The 18,045-nt window shown below is 40.1% G+C and overlaps 1 protein-coding gene across 1 annotated transcript in view; it reads left to right on the top strand.

Annotated features, from left to right (window-relative positions):
- Positions 1 to 5,225: 5,225 nt before the first annotated feature.
- MS3_00001407 (uncharacterized protein) overlaps positions 5,226 to 18,045 on the top strand; it is a gene marked incomplete at its 3' end in the record, with an annotated part of 44,618 nt that continues 31,798 nt past the window's right edge. The window contains exons 1-4 of the mRNA XM_035730734.2: positions 5,226 to 5,335; positions 16,349 to 16,616; positions 17,425 to 17,509; positions 17,557 to 17,596. Of these exons, the coding sequence (XP_035586279.1) occupies positions 16,564 to 16,616; positions 17,425 to 17,509; positions 17,557 to 17,596 (178 nt within the window). The 5' untranslated portion in view covers positions 5,226 to 5,335; positions 16,349 to 16,563. The remainder of the gene's footprint in view (positions 5,336 to 16,348; positions 16,617 to 17,424; positions 17,510 to 17,556; positions 17,597 to 18,045) is intronic.

The raw sequence follows: 18,045 nt of genomic DNA, 5'->3' as shown, positions 1-18,045 counted from the left end.
GTTCTTTTACTGGGTTCATTAAAGGCTAAAATGGTGGTTTATTCCGACTAGACCAAACCAAATCAACGGTCACAGTAAACGCGTTTGAAATCCAAGAATGAAAGAAATTCTGACAACGAACATTTTTTTCATCATTTAATTCAAGTTTCATGACCTAACCATTAGAGAAGTAGTGTCTAAACAACCCACCAACTCATTCAAATTAAAATTAGACGCACTTGGAAACATATTGCAAGACGAACAAAAATGGCCTAAATTCTTTTGTTTTGAAAGAACGGTTTAAGGATCGGACATGTGGCTTTCGCCCAAACAACTTTGAATTGTTTAAATATGCATTATCCCCTAAGCCCTTCCTATAACCAGCATTGGTATCCTACTTCAATGGATTTGAGGGACCAGAATGTGGAACCAAAATATGTCAAACATCCTTGGATGTTAGGAGAAAAGCCATAGTATCTTTGTGCACACTGTTAACCCATGCACTCAAATAATCACCGGATCATGATTTCAATATCTGTAACAAAGCTTGTTGAGATTTATGAAAAGTTAAAATATTAGATGAATTATGGATCATCAGGGAGTGTGGGATTATGTCCATTACTTAGCCAGCTACCCATACTATCTATTTAATACTTCACCAAATATAGAGCAGGAATTTGGACAGTTTGCTGCTCTATAGTATTTAGTAGTAGACAAATTCCCAAAATAAGTAATCCTGTAAGTCATTAATTTTGAAGCTGAACACATTCATTTTACTTGGCACCCCATTTAATGCCCTCACTCGTTATCTTCAAATTTGCCATAATCGTAGGCACTCTCAGACTCCGTAAAGAACCTTGTCATAAAGATCTATCTCTCGACCACGAGGCGCAGATAACGCTGATTGATGCCATGCCAAATATGGTAAGTCTTGTTGAAAGTGAATTTTCCCTAACCCCAAAACTTCCGTCACAACAAACCTTTCAGGAAACTTCCTCACCGACACACAATAACGACAATCATAGCTATCAGTCATAGTCGTCAGTTCTACATCACTTATGTGACAATCAATATTATCATTCTCGCCGACACTGGCGCAGAAGCAAGAGTTCTTGTGAATGCTAATAGCTATCTAAAAGATACGATCTTCAGCTTACAAGTGGTAAATAGAATACCGATCGTCACATGCAGCAAAATATTTTTTATTTAATGTGGACATACGTAGACCCATTCACTGGACATTCGCTGTTGCAAACTTTGGTATTTGAATGAACTAATGATTCCTTTGTACTTGTTAAATGCTTGATTTCGAATTCTAAATACAGTACATTTGTTTGTGCTTATCTAGTACTTCTTGATCCGATTACGTTCTTTCTGGGATTCTTAGTTCATACTATAATTCAAATACTTCTGTTTATCACAAGACTTTTCTATGTTAGCCATAGACATTAACCTAATGTAAGTCCACAATCTACTCGTCAACCGGAGCAAACGGACGTTTGCAGATACGTGTTTTAAATGATCTGTTTCTGGAACTTCTTTATGCTCGGTCATGTTTAATATGTATAATCGATTCATAGTTCCGACAGGCACTATACAAGTATTCAGAACTTTACAAAGCATAACCGGAACTATCGTGCATAACTAACAATTTTACACACCACATGAGGACTATAGGGCGAAATGTATTCTTAAAGTGAACCGACCAGCTCCCGAAGAGCTTCGATTTGCCAAAAACGAATTGGAGCATATGGTCGATTAGGGAATAATCCAATCATCAAACATAAGATTGGAAACTCCTTTGCACATAGTCCCTGAAAAGAATAACGGCTAGCGTCATAACTGGTGATCGTCATTAAACTATTAACTTAACCACTCTCAATCGCTACCACATGCCACTTGCTACTTTTAAAAGGTATAACTGCTTTCTCGAAAACCACTAAAGTCGAAGCACATGACTAAATCACGATGGCTGCAGAGGACATTCCCCAAATACGTATAATTTTTTTCTTTCGCACTCTACGGACTTTTTCACAAACCTTTCGGTTTAAGAAGTGTTACACAAACTTTTCAAAGATTCATGGATGACCATATAGAGGCCTCAACATCATGCACGTACGTGTTGATGACTGCTTGATTGTAAGTCTGTACAAAGAATTTCACCCCAAACACCTGAACCTTTAATTTAATGATTTCCTTACACCAAAACAGAATGTTGGCCATTCTGGATTACCCAGGACAGACCACAGTAAGGCAATTGCGTACGTTCGATGGCCTGGTTAGTTTCTATCGATGGTCTATGCTGAATCACGTGTCTGTCATGAGACATTTAAGAGACCAACTTCGTGGTAACGCAAAGACTATCAATTTAGACGACAACTCGAGGAAAGCACTCTCCACAGCTAAAGAACGTATGACAAAAGCAACAATGCTCACACCCCAGGACCTTAAAGTCCCTATTGGTATTGCGGTAGACGCATCCGCCTCGGCATTCAGAGGAGTCTTACAACTATGGGTAAACGACAGCTGAAAAATTTTGGCATTCTTCTCGAAACAGTTCTAAGACACTGAACCGAGGTATAGCACTTTCGGTAGGGAACTTCTTGCCATACAGTCTGCTGTACGGCACTTTCAACACTCTATTGAAGGCCAAGAATTCACTCTGTTTAACGACCACAAACTTCTCACCTTCTCTCTAAGCTCGTCTCTAGATAATTCTCGAACACTATGTTGCGTTCGCAGTCCATTTCAGATGTGCAAAACATTTCTGAGGCAATGTGGTTGCGATTGCTCTATCTTGTATAACCTCCTTGACTAGTTTTCAAGGAATCGACCTGCTTAAACTTACTCAGCTTCAAGAAGAAAACACCGATCTTCAGAACAAGTTATCTTTTACAACCCTAAAACTGCGTATTAAGCAGATTAGAACAGGTAAGGAAATTTTACTATGCGACACATCTATAGGCAGAGGCCGTCCAATTATGCCGAAACATTATTGACGCAACGTTTTCAATACTTTAAACAAATTTTATCATCCAGGTGTTAGTGCAACCATCAAGCTTGTAGAAGAACGGTTTTGCTGGCTCGGTATGAATGATGACGTGATGGAGTGGATAAGCTTTTGTGTAATCTGCCAGGAACCTAAGGTGATTAGGCAAAACAAATGTCCCTTAGGTTTTTTTCATAACTCTCAACTCTCGCTTTAACCATATTCAACTGGATTCGGCAAGACTCTTTACTAGATTCAAATGGATATTCTTGCCTCTTAACGTGTGTTGAACTTTTCACATAATGACCAGAAGCGGCATCCATCGAGGACATCCCCACTGCGCCGTCGTTGAACGATGTGTGGAAAGCTTTGGCTGCCCTTCAACCATCACAAAAGACCGTGGACGCTTGTTCGAACCCAAACGTTTCCATTGTCTTGATATACGATTCTGAACGGCCACCTACCATCCACAATCAAACGGGTTGGTAGGACGATTTCACCAACTGATCGAAGCTTCACTATCGGCTGCAAATGCATCACAGTCGACCGACTCTCTTCCATTCGTTGTACTCAGTATTCTCAGTGCAGTGTAAACTGACATGGGACACTTTGCAGTGCAACCCGTTTATAGAACGGTACTCAGAATTCCAGGGTAAATTGTGGCCCCCTCATCTTCTTCATTGTTAATGGATCTAAACTCCTAAACGAGCAGGCTTACAAACGCCATGAGTTCAGTTATACCTGTTTCCACCCAATCGCAGTCAACTGGTGTTTTCGTTTGGTCTACCTTATGACTTCGTAGACATGGTTTTGTACTTCGCGACTCATTTCGATGACCTGTTGACGCAGTATAGAAACAAACCTTCATAGTTCTTCATCGTAAACCTAAGCGCTATATCAGTGACAGAAACAGAACTGACGATAACATCAGAAATGATCGTCTTAGGGCCACCTATTTAGAGGGAACCTTATTCATGTCGATTTTCCCCTGGTACACACGAGTGACCCGAGCCTCACAATTATGATATCCCATCTGATATTCAACAGTCACAACGGCGGTTTAGTGATATCTGACAACTGGCCTGAAACAACGTGTTCTGGAAGAAGGGTAAGGTTTCCGGAACACCTTAATGACCATTGCATTTGAGAGACAACATAGCAGTTTTTCACGACATTATCTCTCTTGTATCCTTGTGTTGAAAAAACAGAAAAATTACATTCTAATATCCTCATATATATATATATATCCTAGTTAGTGACGGGGAGTAGCCTCATAGGGGGAAAGATGACCAGATTCTGCTGAACATAGCAAATTATCAGAACAGTGTATATATCAAGAACGTAGATGACCTGTGTCGAATGGTTGGAGGCCTCCTAGAGTTAGACGGGTATGGTGTGACGAGCCAGCTAACTTCGAAGTCACACTTCGCGGTCAGCATCTAACGTGGATTACCCCTTGGACGTATGACAGTGCTATAGTTGCTCTGAAGACCGTACTACACAAAGGGCGTTGCTATGGCGATAAACTAGTAAGAATGCATACGAAGAGGATAGCGAGGCCACCACCTCATGGGCCAGCCCATGGCATACGATTAATTGATGCGCGTTAGTTGTCCTTGACATAGACAAGGATCGATGATCTATCTGATATTCAGTGACCCAACTGTTGGACGATTTGGCTAGGGCTCAGTGACATTTCACTGACTGTATTAGCGTTTACCAATGAAAAACTCGTTGGACTTATATTTCTGACTGGCCACGTCTTAGGATCATCACTACCCTACTAGGGGGGAGTGAGCTCTAGAGGTAAATAAATCCCAAAACAAATAGTTCGGTAAGTCTTCAACATTTGATGATGGCCTTATTGGTTTTAGTGGGCACATCTAACTGAAGACGCTCGGTTACGCATCCGCAGATCCCAGATCTCGACTGGGTACAACGTACTTCACAACTCCTACGACCGCTAGACGGCTTAGAATGATCACTTCCCAATATACCGATGACGTATCAGATATGCATTCTAACCCCCCCGTTTTCGACTTCTGATTTGATTAGTTTGGTATATTTCGATTACAAAAGTTGTTACTGGTTAAACTGTTGTCAAACTCCGAATACTTGTGGCATCATTAACATCGACAACTACAAAATAACTATGGATTCAGTAAAGGGAAATGCTGGATAGAACAGGATCAGTTATGACTTGCAGAAGTGAAACTAGGGTATATCTCCCCATAATCGTACAATTATGTTGGTAGCTACTAAACTCCTGCTGGATTACTGACAGGCGGTACTTACGTCAAGGTCACTTTGGAGGGCAACCTGACTCGTCATCGACGTATTAAAAACTCCAGCAGCTGTTAGGACTAGGTTAGTTATGTCCTTATCAATCCTATTAATTTTCATCCATATATGTGTGATGGTTGTCCATGGTGTTTAAATTAGTATAATGACTATCTACATCTAAAGATTCCTGAACTCAGGTTGTTTTGTCCAGTGGGATTTAAAAGCCAATGGGATTTATTCTTGATATTTACTTGGTTGAAAACTTCTGAGAACCATAGGAACTTTTGATTTCAGGCTAATGATGTTCAAGGGGTTATTTATTTCACCTATAGTTCTTGAATATTTTTCTTGACAGTTTGCTTTTCCAACTACACGAGTTGAAACAGGGTCAGATCTATTGTTTCCGTATTGTTTTCTCTCTAAACAGCCTCCCAGTTTTCCTTGGTTTCTGTTATTTTCTTAGAATACGAAGCAAACTACTCGTGGTTTGGTTGGTAGGCCGATATCTTGCCTACATCACAAGTGACGAAAGTTTGTTTTCTTCTTATGAAATATGGTGATCAGAATCTGTTGTTTGGAATAACTCGTTTTCAAATTTTAGCTGAGATATTGGTCAATCTAGCTACTAAAACTGAGTCACCATCCCTAAATGTTTCTGCAGTTAATCCATCTGAACCTGCTACTCTCTCACTTTGGATTATCTATAGCCCTCTCAACCTCACTAAGATTTGAGGGACTTATGTCAATTATTCATTCAGCTAGTTGTTTACTGTTACATACTACCATCTATTCCATCTCTTTTTTGCTTTCGTTACTCACCACTGCTCACGATCATTGTGTAGGTTTTTTATCCATCTACCTTTAAGTTATCTCTGCTCCTCATTGTGTTCGAAGCCTGACGGACTGAGTTCTCTAGAGTTTATCAGTTCTGTAGATGACGCCGGAATCTACTGATTTTTCCTAACTCTTTGGCTTAAATTATCGGTAGATATCACTACTGTTTCCACAGCCGTTTAGATGTCATGCCAAATTACCTTGGGATGAATATCACTTTTGTGGTTGACTAATTGCCCCAATAATTCTTCCTGAAATGTATTCCCGATTTTTTTTTATCTTCAAGTTAAACTCCAATAGGTCTTTCTATTTCAGCTTTCCTACCTCTAGTAAGGAAGACAAATACGTGTTCCTGCTAGACCATGATCTGAGTCTAAACATGTGCTCCAGAATGAACGGGAGTCTTCTGTTGAGCCTCTCCAACAATTACTGACGGCTATGCTGTCTACTTGTGTCTAGTGTTGGGTCGATTGTGGTCGCTATGTCAAACGATATCTTCCTTGATGCTCAAAGTTAGTACTTGTTAAAAATAAAGTTTTCCGAGCATAGTTGCTGCAACCGGCCGCCATTATCTTTTCACTCAACTTGGATACTGTAAGACCTACTTAAGTGCCTCTCAGATTGGAATATACTACTTACTTGGGCAATAAAACTACCTGCCACCATTGCTTCATCTGAACGTCTAGCGTTTTAAAGGAGGGTAAAACGGTTTCTATAACATTTGTCTTTTACTTCTAATTCCTATAAGTGGGCTCGTAGTCAGAAACGACAAAGAGTCAACAGCGTGTGTCGATATTTCTTACTTAGTTTTTAGTGCCCTGTTAAGTTTCGCAGTTCACAAGCGACTGTCTACTGGAATCCAGTCTAAGAGAGCCTGTTATGATTTTGAACTTAATCCTATACCTACACCAGCAAGATTACGGAAAGTGGCAGTAGAGTCTTCAGATACATGAAGGGTAGATTGCACCGGTCTTTTATATTGACCAAGTGACCTGACGTAAATGATCGTATCTGGATCGTGTATGCGCATTTTGGAGACACAAAATGCATCGATAGAACGAGGTTCTAGAGTCATAGCCAAGGAAACCTGTTGTTCTATTTGACACAAGGTTCGAACATTGAAAGCCTCGACATTTAGTCTGGAACGCGGTTTCATGAGACCAGGAATAATATTTTGTGAACTCGAATCATCATCATCATCATTAGTGGTACTTGGTGAAAAATATATAAGTACTTCAAAAAGCCTTACTACCGATCACAGAAAGCTGTAGGGTAAGATGATGTATGAAATGTTCAGGTTCGACATTTTTAGCCCCTTCGTTCCCTTGTTGGAAGACAGCATCACTGCAGATGCCTGTTGTCTGAGGGAAGCGCCTTACTGGCGTCACATACATGTAAAATCAACAGTACAACTTCACCCTTTGACCTTAGATGTCTGCTCTTAATCTTACCATTTTCCAACTGATCTATCTAACATGGTAGGACCAATAGTAACAAGTGTCCTAGTCATTACGGTAGGCAAGCCCGACCATCACGTCAAGGTAGCAGTTGCGGTCGGGCCATTATCTAACAGTGATGTCTTCTCCAATTTTTTTTTATATTCACAATTACTCATGTACATTGCAGTCAGTCAGTCAGTACATTGCATAGTCGCTTGATCAGTATGTATTTAAGCCAACGAAAATGAGTCTTCAGTCACCAGTTGGTTCGAATGAAGTTTCAGTGATCTACTAGCTTTTACTTGTTTTCAATTGTAAATTACTTTCTTTACAGTTTTCTGGATATCTTGCCTACCTTAATCTGGACAATAATTCTTCTTATGCCTCGGCAGCTGAATAGCTGGTCCTTTCTTAAATAAACTTCATGTTGTCATTAAGTGAAACATACACCAACTCTCTGTGTGCTTCCTGCGTCCGTTCAAGTGCAGATATAGTTTAGCAAAAGGTAGTGTGATATTGGAGTTCAAGTAATTGATTTAGAAATGAAAACCTACTGGTTCTCTCCAATAATATCTGATTAAGTTATAATTAGTGCTTAGTGTTAGTGACCACTAAATCAAAAGTTCTCATGCGGGAAACACGTAGATCACTTATTAGTTCGTTGTTTGTTGTTTGTTTGAACACAAATATCAGTACAAAGGGGCACCAAATACATATGCGCCACACAAATCACTTGATTTGTGTATGGGCTATGATATTGCCCGGGTGCTCAAACCGAAAAAAAGATTACAACAATACATCCAACATCATACTTTGTTTGATTCAGCTTCAGCTGAGTCAGATTCGGTTGCTAATACAAATACGTCTGTGCATTCTTTTCCATTACAGAGAAATTAAGTTGGACAGCACACAGACGACTATTAATTACAATCAAGTCATAAGATGAGATATACGCTTTTAGACCCAATCCTAGTCTTACATCAAAAAGCTCAATTGAACTGGTCACCATATCTTCATGCATCTTTACAATGAATAATATCGATTTACAGCATAGGCCACAAAATATTAAGTACATGATCGTATGTTTATTGTGTTTGCATGCTCGGGCTGCCGATTAGTGGTTAAAGCATCTGACTTTTAACTACTAGATTCTCGATTTTAACTCCACTCCATCTACTTGGCTTGAGGAGCTGGGTAGTATCATTAGGCCTTACAAAATGTAGCTCAAAGGAGGATGTGTAATTTTGCACTGGATGAGTTTCATTAAGTTATACTTCTAAAGTTCTTAGAACAATATTTGCTTTCTACTTAGGTCAGATGTATTTGTTTTATATTGCTTCACTTTTCTATCCTGTTTCCATTCTGTGTTTACTCTTGTTTTTCAATTCAGCAGTTCGTTTGTATTGACAGTTCTATGCTAAGTAAACAGTTTTCAGTTGCTGAGTTATCGAACTCATGAACGGTGCTACCGAATACGAAACATGAATTGGCCGTCTTATAGCCACATGCTCCATTTAGACTATTTTTCAACGCTTATACTTCGGTTCAGATTAACCAACAAATGGGTTTCGTTACGTCTTTGGAAGGTCGTAAGATCTGTGTATCCCTGATATTTGAGGCCCACATTCAAAACCAATAAAGCACTATACATTTATTCTCCATCTATCGATTCGTGTGCTTATCTGGAGGCTTAATGGCATCAGCTTCCAGTTTGACTGCTGTTGGTATCTCACTAAGCTCTAAAGCAAAGGCGAAACTGATAGACTGAATTCCTATTAACAGTCGTTTATATGGCATTAGAACAAGAGGTTCATAAAAGTGAGACTGTCGTGATAAACGGTGTCTTTTTGTAATCTCCGCCGATGCACCAACATATTGCTGCCCGGATCCAATCAAAGAAGAACCCTACCAACAACTGGACAATTTTACTGGGACGAGTTCGGAAGCATTTTAATTCTAGCCGGATAATAAAGTGCTCAGGTTGGGCGTCTAGGCAGTCTTGCCGAACCAATGGAAACGCAGCTTTGCTCAGACCACAACCTGTTTCTGGCCAGTACGGACTGTCAACACGGTCGTGTGTGATCTGCTACCTGGTATCTTCTCTTTTTAACCCAAGCATGTACTCCTGTTGATCGCACCGCGACCGAATGCCTCTGTCGTGGTTAGGTACACGACCAGCACTCCTTTTGGAGTACTTATGTGAACTTTGATCATGCTCCAGTTTGCGCCAAACTTATCTTGCGTTTCGGTGACTAACAAAAGTATCGCCTTGAACGGATACAAGTGAAATGGCTGTAGCTTCTGTTGTTACCAAGTATCAAGCCAAATTAGGTTCTAGGCCAGCTATCAATTTACTAAAAACTGTGGACATTAGCCGCGTCTGTATGACGCCATGAAAATGGCTAGTAAAGTTGCTTCTAATTTCGCTAAACGTCCCACTTATAAGCGCTAGCTTTTTACAAGTTCCTTACAACTACTGGAGGAAAGTTGATCTATTCCATTGAATCACGAGTTTGATAATAAACTTGGATTCTTACTTCGAGAAATTATGCATAGTTTGCATAAGGATCGAAAAACCTGATGTTTGAAGTTGCACTATTATGTTCGAAACAGTATTTGGATTCGGAAACTTTTGGGAGCTGTTCTAGCTCACCTGAATCGCAGACAACAAGAAGTCTGGTGTCAGTAAAATAACCTGTGAACCCTATGGGTAGAATTATTTGTGGAATACTTTGCCATAGGAACATCGATCAAACTGTCATATCCATCCTGGCTATTGACGACCGGTCCACCTAACAAATGGGAGGTTTGCAAGAAACTTCAACTTTTCAAGCTCCAAAAGTTATTAGGTCCAGGCGACTTACCCTCCAGCTTCTTTTAAGGAAGGTTTAAAGCTTCTGGGGACTGGCTGGGTTGTTTGAAAATGTTTGTGAGAGTGTTCCAACTTCCTGGAATTAAGCGACCGTCGTCTTTATAAATGGCATACGTTATCCGTGAAATAAATATAGGAAGACAAGTCTACTGCCGAATACATTGAAACCATTGACCTCGGCCATACTTCCCAGACTGTCCAAAATCAGTGAAAGGCTGATTCATGAGGAGCAGTGTAGCTTTCTATCAGGTCGTGCATATATTGACTACATCTACCGCTTCCAAATGCTGGTGAGCTATTGCATCTACTGCAGGCCAACGATCATGATTTCTTGATATCAAGGCTGCGTTCGATTGATTGGATAGGACTGTGTTTTAGAGTTGCGTGTCGAAGAAGGGTATGTCTGAAAGGTTAATAATATCTTAAAAGGTCTGTGCAGATAACTCAGGCCAGAGTTAAGAGCATGCAACCACTTTTCCTAACTGTTTCATTCCAGCAGTGTGTTAGTCAGAGTTGTCTAATCTCACCATTTCTTCAATCGATAAGGTTCTGTAAACACTACTAGTATAAGTGAGTGGTGTTAATGTAGATCTGTTACTTTCAGAAAAGCTTTTTGATCTTGAGTTTACTGGTGATATTGTATTACTCTGCGAAGATACATTTATTGTGTAAATCGCACTTAATCAGTTATCAGTCAATGTCTATATGTCGTGTACTTTGCACATTTTAAATACGAAACGCTTCTTCAAGATTGACAGAAATCTCTGTTTGCATTCACTCTTTGTAATCGGAAATCAGAAAGTTTTAGTTGTATGAGTACCAGCAGTGGGTGACTGGTGAAAGCCAGAGCGACTCATACCAATCTGGGGCATCTTCAATGCTGTCGTGATGACCTGGCTGTGAAAGGTCAGGTTTACAATGTATCGTTGAGAGTTTTTGTCTTCGCTTGTGAAACCTAGCCTTCGAGTTGAGGATGTTCGGCGACTCTGCATTCGATCATCGTTGTATGTGAAGGGTTGTTTATTTATTTATTTTATTTCAATACATAAATATTGGTAAGATAAAGGGGGGGCCGAGTACAGATGCGCTACACACTTGATTTGTGTGTAGGCTATGATACTGACTATGATTACTGACTGATTACATCTCAGTCCTACAGGAGGTCAGCCGCGGCCCGGATAGCTCAGTGGTAACGTCTCTGACTGTGAAGCTGGGTGACACGGGATCGAATCCGCCGGGGAGCACCAGTCCCCTTAAGATTACAGGTACATCTTGCTGACGAGTGCCAAGTAGCACGAAACCCGGGTCCAGGGTTTCCTGTCTACTACCTCCAACCACTATCTAATCTCAATATATAGTGCACGCAGTGTCGAGTCACCTAGACTGGTGGCCACATTGCAACATGGTCGATAGCATCCGATCTGCACTAAATAGGGACTTGACACGCATGACATTGATCACCACCCAGTGATCAATCAACTGTAATATGATACTGACCGGATGACCACACCCCAGGCCTTTAACCTAAAAGTCTGGATCCATAAGGAAGTGGCCCGACCGTTGTTGCTACCTTGACGTGGTGGTCGGGCTTGTCTATCGTGATGAAGCAACCGAGCTATACTGGCTGGAACAACCGTTCCCCAAGGTCCTACCATGTCAGACAGGTCGGTTGAGGAGCGGTAAGACTAAAAGCAACAAACCCAAGGTCCGAAGGCGAAGTCCTACTGCTGACTGTACAGAGGTGTGACAGTAATAAGGTGTTTCCTTCAGACAACCAGCATGACAGCGATGCTGCCTTCCCACAAGGAGGAGTGGGGTTAGAAAAGGTCGACCCTAAAAATGCACACCTCGCCTTATCCCATGGATATCCGTCTCTGGCGGTAAGGTCTCAACAAGTACGGAGCTAACACAAAAATTACCCATAAAAAGGTCGTGTGTGACTGACCTCAATCAGTTGTCCCTTGGGCACTGCGGTCACGCTCTCAGGTCACTAAGACCACCTCTAATCCAATTTCCTTTTCAGGCACCTCCAGAACAACCCTTCCACGTTGTGGGCAACCGGGAAGTTATAATCGCCCCCATACCTCTAACGGCACTCAAGACCACTGTATTCATAATCAACCTCCCTCTTCAATTCCTATTATTCCTCCTACATCGGCTTTCAACTCGAAATTTCCTCTTTCGGCTTCCTCCTCAAGTGTCACCATAGCCAACGATTCTAGTGCGCGAAACACTGTCCCAGGTCTACTGAAACCTCGCTCCAAACTACACATTGGAGCCTTCAACTTATGAACCCTATGTCAAGTCGGTCAGCAGGCTTCCTTAGCTAAAACCCTAGTCACTTACCATTGATGTATGCTGTGTCTCCGAAACACGCATACAGGATTCCAGTGTGGTCATCCAATTGACCTCACCTCGGCAAAACGGAAAGCCAACGAGATACACCCTCCGTGTATCTGGTGACCCGATGGCCAGTTCTCGTGGACTGGCAGGTGTAGGCATAGCACTAAGCATGAGGTTCTAGAACACAGGCATACTTCTCGGCGCCCGACAATGGTGGTCTTTCTTGACTTGAAAGCAGCATTTGACTCGGTAGACCGCGAGATTCTGTGGCAGTGTCTGTCATTGAAAGGCGTACCTTAGAAGTACATAAACCTTGTGAAGGCTCTTTACTCGAACACTACCAGTCGAGTCAGAGCTTACGGCGAACTGTCATCTGCTTTTGCAACTTCAAGTGATGTCCGTCAAGGCTGTCCACTTTCTCCATTTTTGTTTAACTTCATCATAGATCTACTGATGGAAATAACTTTCTCGTCGACTGAGTTCTCGGGTATTGATCTCCATCCAGGAGGTCCACTTATCGACTTAGAATACGCAGATGACATAGTCCTGTTTGGTGAAGACGCTGACAAAATGCAGAGTCTTCTGGTAGCACTGAGCAACAATGCCAGAATGTTTGGAATGCGTTTCTCTCCCTCGAAATGCAAGTTGTTGCTTCAGGACTGGTCTGCGTTAACACCTGAACTAAGGATGGAGAGTGAAGTAGTCGAACGCGTTGACAACTTCACTTATCTTGGAAGTCTGATCAGCCCTAATGGGTCGGTGTCTGACGAAATCTCAGCACGGATTCGAAAAGCTCGCTTGGTTTTTGCCAACTTACGTCACCTGTGGCGAAGGCGAGATATCCGTCTATCAATAAAAGGACGAGTATACTGCGCGGCAGTCCGTTCTGTTTTACTTTACGGCAGCGAAACATGGCCATTAGGAGTAGAAGATACTCGTAAGCTACTAGTATTTGACCACAGATGCCTTAGAAATATTGCTGGCGTCTGCTGGGATCACCGGGTAAGTGATAGTGAGGTTAGACGCAGGGTATTAAGGAATGATGGTAAATCAGTTGATGAGGTTGTAAATCTTCATCGACTGAGATGGTTGGGCCACGTGTTACGTATGCCCGAACACCGATTACCACGATGTGCAATGCTAACCGGTGTTCGGGATGGTTGGAAGAAAGTTAGGGGCGGCCAAACCAAAACGTGGCATCAGTGCTTGAAGTCACTAACTTCTAGTCTGAGCCATGTTGGTAGATGCAGACTACTTGGTTGGGGTCCGCGTGGCTTGCGTAACCAATGATTGGAGACTCTTGGTGACATGACTCAGAATCGATCACAATGGCGTCGGTGTATACACTCCCTGTCTTTCCTTAAACTAAGAGATTAAAATCACTTCATATCTTTCTTTCTACTAACTAATTCTTTCTTCCTGTACTGTATCCTTATATGCAATCTTTCTCCTATATATTACCACCTTTGACCTAACCAGTCCTATGAATCCGGTGTTCATCTTGCTGTGCTAATGCGGTATGGTAACCTGGACCGATGCACATATGTGCCTGGTCCTACGTTGTACCTGACTGTATGTGAAGGGGTGTTACTACTTAGTGCCAACACCATGTTGACGTTCTCCAGTGATTTCCCGGTCATATTGAAAATCATCTTGTTAGTGTTGTTATCTTGAAACAGTGGCCTCGGTGACCTGGACATGTTCTACGAATGACATTCCAGCGGCTGGGTGGAGAAAGCGGGGAAATGACCGGTTTATGGGCTTGGATCGTAGTATGAGGGAAAGCTGTGTTGGACGGACATTTGTAGGTCCTTCAGGATTCATTGGTTAGGGTCCTAGAGCTAGTGAAACATAATGATTTAAGACGTTATCACACAGTTCTAAATAGAAAACAGTGGCAACCCTATTGTAATTTTTTGTTACATTCTCTATAAAAGCGAAGGGAACTCGCTTAACTGCAAGAAGTTTCCTTGGTTATAGCTTTTTAACAAAACTGTATTGTATCTGCTAATACATACTAATCTTGTTAACTTATTCTCCCTAAAAAATTACTCCCCCCCCATTTTTCCTCTTAGTTTCTCTTCTTTACTTGTGTGACACATACTCTTCTTGGTACCTAGTTGTACCGTAATTTTATGTGTTAAATAAATAAATAAAGGTGGCAGACAAACAAATACTAGTCCATGAAGTCATTTATTGTTGGTCTCATTTGGTGCTAAGCCACTTGGTTGGAATCTTCACGATAATCGTGGTCATTGGTTGTCGACTTCTAGTAACACGTCTTAGGTTTAATCACAGTGATGCAGATAAATCTACTTTTAACCTTCCCGTAGATTTTAAGTCCCAGTATCCATTCATTCCATCTCGAACCGTATTCTCAATGCCTAATTTTTCTTACCGTCACTACTACTGATATTATTCCGATTCCTTTGCTATCCATTTAATCTCTTAATCTCAATGCGGTATAGCAGCCTGGACTAACTCACATTTGTTAATCATTACTCACTGACCATATGTTCATGAGTGACCGGCTTTCCATGTTTGATATTGGACATCTAAATAAGGATTGATTACATGCAGGAAAACACCACTTAAATAAAATTGGAATCACAGTGTCATTAAGACACATAGCAATCGTCGTTTCATGTGTTACATCACTTCAAAACACACTTCACTGTTCACTATTTAGAATTGTAGGATCTATTTGACAGTTAGTAAAACGTCAGAGTTGCCTACAGAAGACAAGATAATCAATACTTATGTAACTGTGGGGAAATTTGTAGTGTCTCTGAATTTTTGTCACGTGACTTATTTGTAAGTGTTCTGCTTGGTAGATAGAGGTACTATCGGATGTTCTTAATTCCAAGCTGTTGGATAGCTAGTAGGATCCTCAATATATATATATATATAATGACACTTAGAAAAATATGACCAAAACATGGCACAAGTCCATGAAGTCACTGACAAGTGGACTGAGCCATGTTGGTAGGTGTAGACTACCTGGTTGGGGACCGAGAGATGATAGCAACCGATGGTTATAGACACTGAATGACATGGCTCAAAATCGTTTGCAATGGCGCAGGTGCATCCACTCTTTGTCTTCTCACAAATTCTAATCTCCTGAGTCTTCCTTGTCTCTTTTTTTCTCTTTCCAAATTTATTTCACTGGATTATACTCTTTAAATAACATATTCAAACCCTAATGTTTCCGATTAATGCTTATACTCTTACTAACTCTACCACTATGGGATTTGAATCGACATCTGCATCTCTGTACTAATATGGTATGGTAACTCAATCTGATGTACGTACGTACGAAGTTCTACGTTGTTACTGACTGACTGACTGAGAAGAATATGACATCTACTGTATACTCATTTGATTTATTTTTCTTATGATCATTAATATTAAATTACCCTTATATGTCCTTACTTATGTTAAATCTTTTAGTTATCCTGATATTTCAAGTTTTGTTTGAAGGAAACAACATTAATCTTCTGAACTATATGACCGATAAAAGATGCTATAAATACTTTTTTGTATAATCGATCTACCTTGACCACAAATCAGGTAGCATTCGTCATTTGTGCCTTTTTATTTGTCTTACAGGATGTTTATAGTCCTAAACAAAAGAATATATATATTTCAAACATATCTCCAGCGCTCAATTTATTAAACTAAATGGTATTGGAACTTTAGTTTGATTTTGGTGTCCAATAACTGATAATTTTGCCTTGATCATCAACTCTCCACTTTGCGAAGTATATTACGTATACGCAGCCTGTAAACAACAATACTGACCGGAATTCTTTTAATTCATTACAATGTCGGTAGATGTAATCACACCACAACTAAGACAGAAGGTTTTAGATCAACTGTGAGTATCTCCTTTGATCTTTTTCATATTCGATACATTCAGTTTACATGATATTTTATTTATTTATTTATATTTAAATAAATAAATAAAATTTTCTGTGGCTGTATGATGTGAATATTTTGTTTAGTTTCTATTTTCCCTTAATAGATGTACTCATAAATAGCACGATATATATAATTAACGTAAATATGTTCACGATCTTAGCTCGAAAGTTCTTGATTATTTGGCTTTCACCTTTTTTGTGATAAGCTACACTACGAAAAGTCCCTCAAGTAGAATAGGTTGGAATCTAAAAGTGGAGCTATTTTGGTGAATTGTGTATTTTATGCTCGGTCATCAGGTCGGCTTTTATCCGTCTAAGAGGTATCCAGTAGTTTCAATCATACCGTCTGCGTGGTTTAGGACTTCTAACTGATTAGGTAGGTATGGCAACTTGGACCGATGCATATATGCGCCTGGTCCTACGTTGTAGCTGACTGACTGAGGTAGGTATTGTTACATATACATAGAAGTAGCACTTTTCAGATTAATGGTATAAAGACTCGACAGATTTTAGTAAATAGATCTGTTTTGTGATTTATCCTTTGGAAATACATGTGTTCAACAGTGAATAGCTGCAGAAAAAATTGAATCCCAACATTTTCATTGTTTTTATACGCAACCTAAAGTTCTCATAAGTCTATATGATGAAAAATCGACTGGGAAACCACCTTCTTTGCATCTGTTGCAATCTCAATATGTATCTGTTGTCATTACTATAAATTGTGTTTTATAGGATATTGAATTGATTTGATTGGGTTCTTTTTAGCCGCGAAGTAACATCGACTCGTAAACTCCCAAAATCTCCGGAAGAAATTGAAAATCTCATGTTGGAGAAATCACGTGGTGTTAAAGTAACCATAATTCTTAATCTAATATTTAATTTATTTGTTTGATTTAGAAAACTTACCTGAACCTCTTATCTAAAGTTATCAACTCAAGTAAGTTGTTTCGTTTATGCAATGCAGAGTACTATTGCATAATGTGATTATGTGACTTCAAAAGTTATAAGCAAACCTATTTCATCATTAAACACATTTGTGAATGTTTTTTCTATTCACATATGCAAAGTCATCACATTCCACACCAGCATTTCAAAGTAATTTAGGAGAGAATTACAAACTGCTAGAAATTAAGACGGAAAAACGAGTGTATCTATTTATTCCAAGGGCATGAGCCAAAGTAGACACTACAGAGTCATGAATGGTTCATTAGACTGTACCATATTTCTCTGTCCCGTTCTCATTTTATTTGTATTCGAACATTTAACTGGCCTCAAAAGTTTTACTGGGTTAATCTATTCACATTATAATTATCATAATTATTGTTCACATTTAATAAATTACGGACTTAATTCATATTTGTATTGGTTTTTTAATCTCATTGATAT

Source organism: Schistosoma haematobium, chromosome 1 (genome assembly GCF_000699445.3).
Source record: "Schistosoma haematobium chromosome 1, whole genome shotgun sequence".
NCBI lineage: Eukaryota > Metazoa > Platyhelminthes > Trematoda > Strigeidida > Schistosomatidae > Schistosoma > Schistosoma haematobium.
This window is presented reverse-complemented; position numbering and strand designations above follow the sequence as displayed.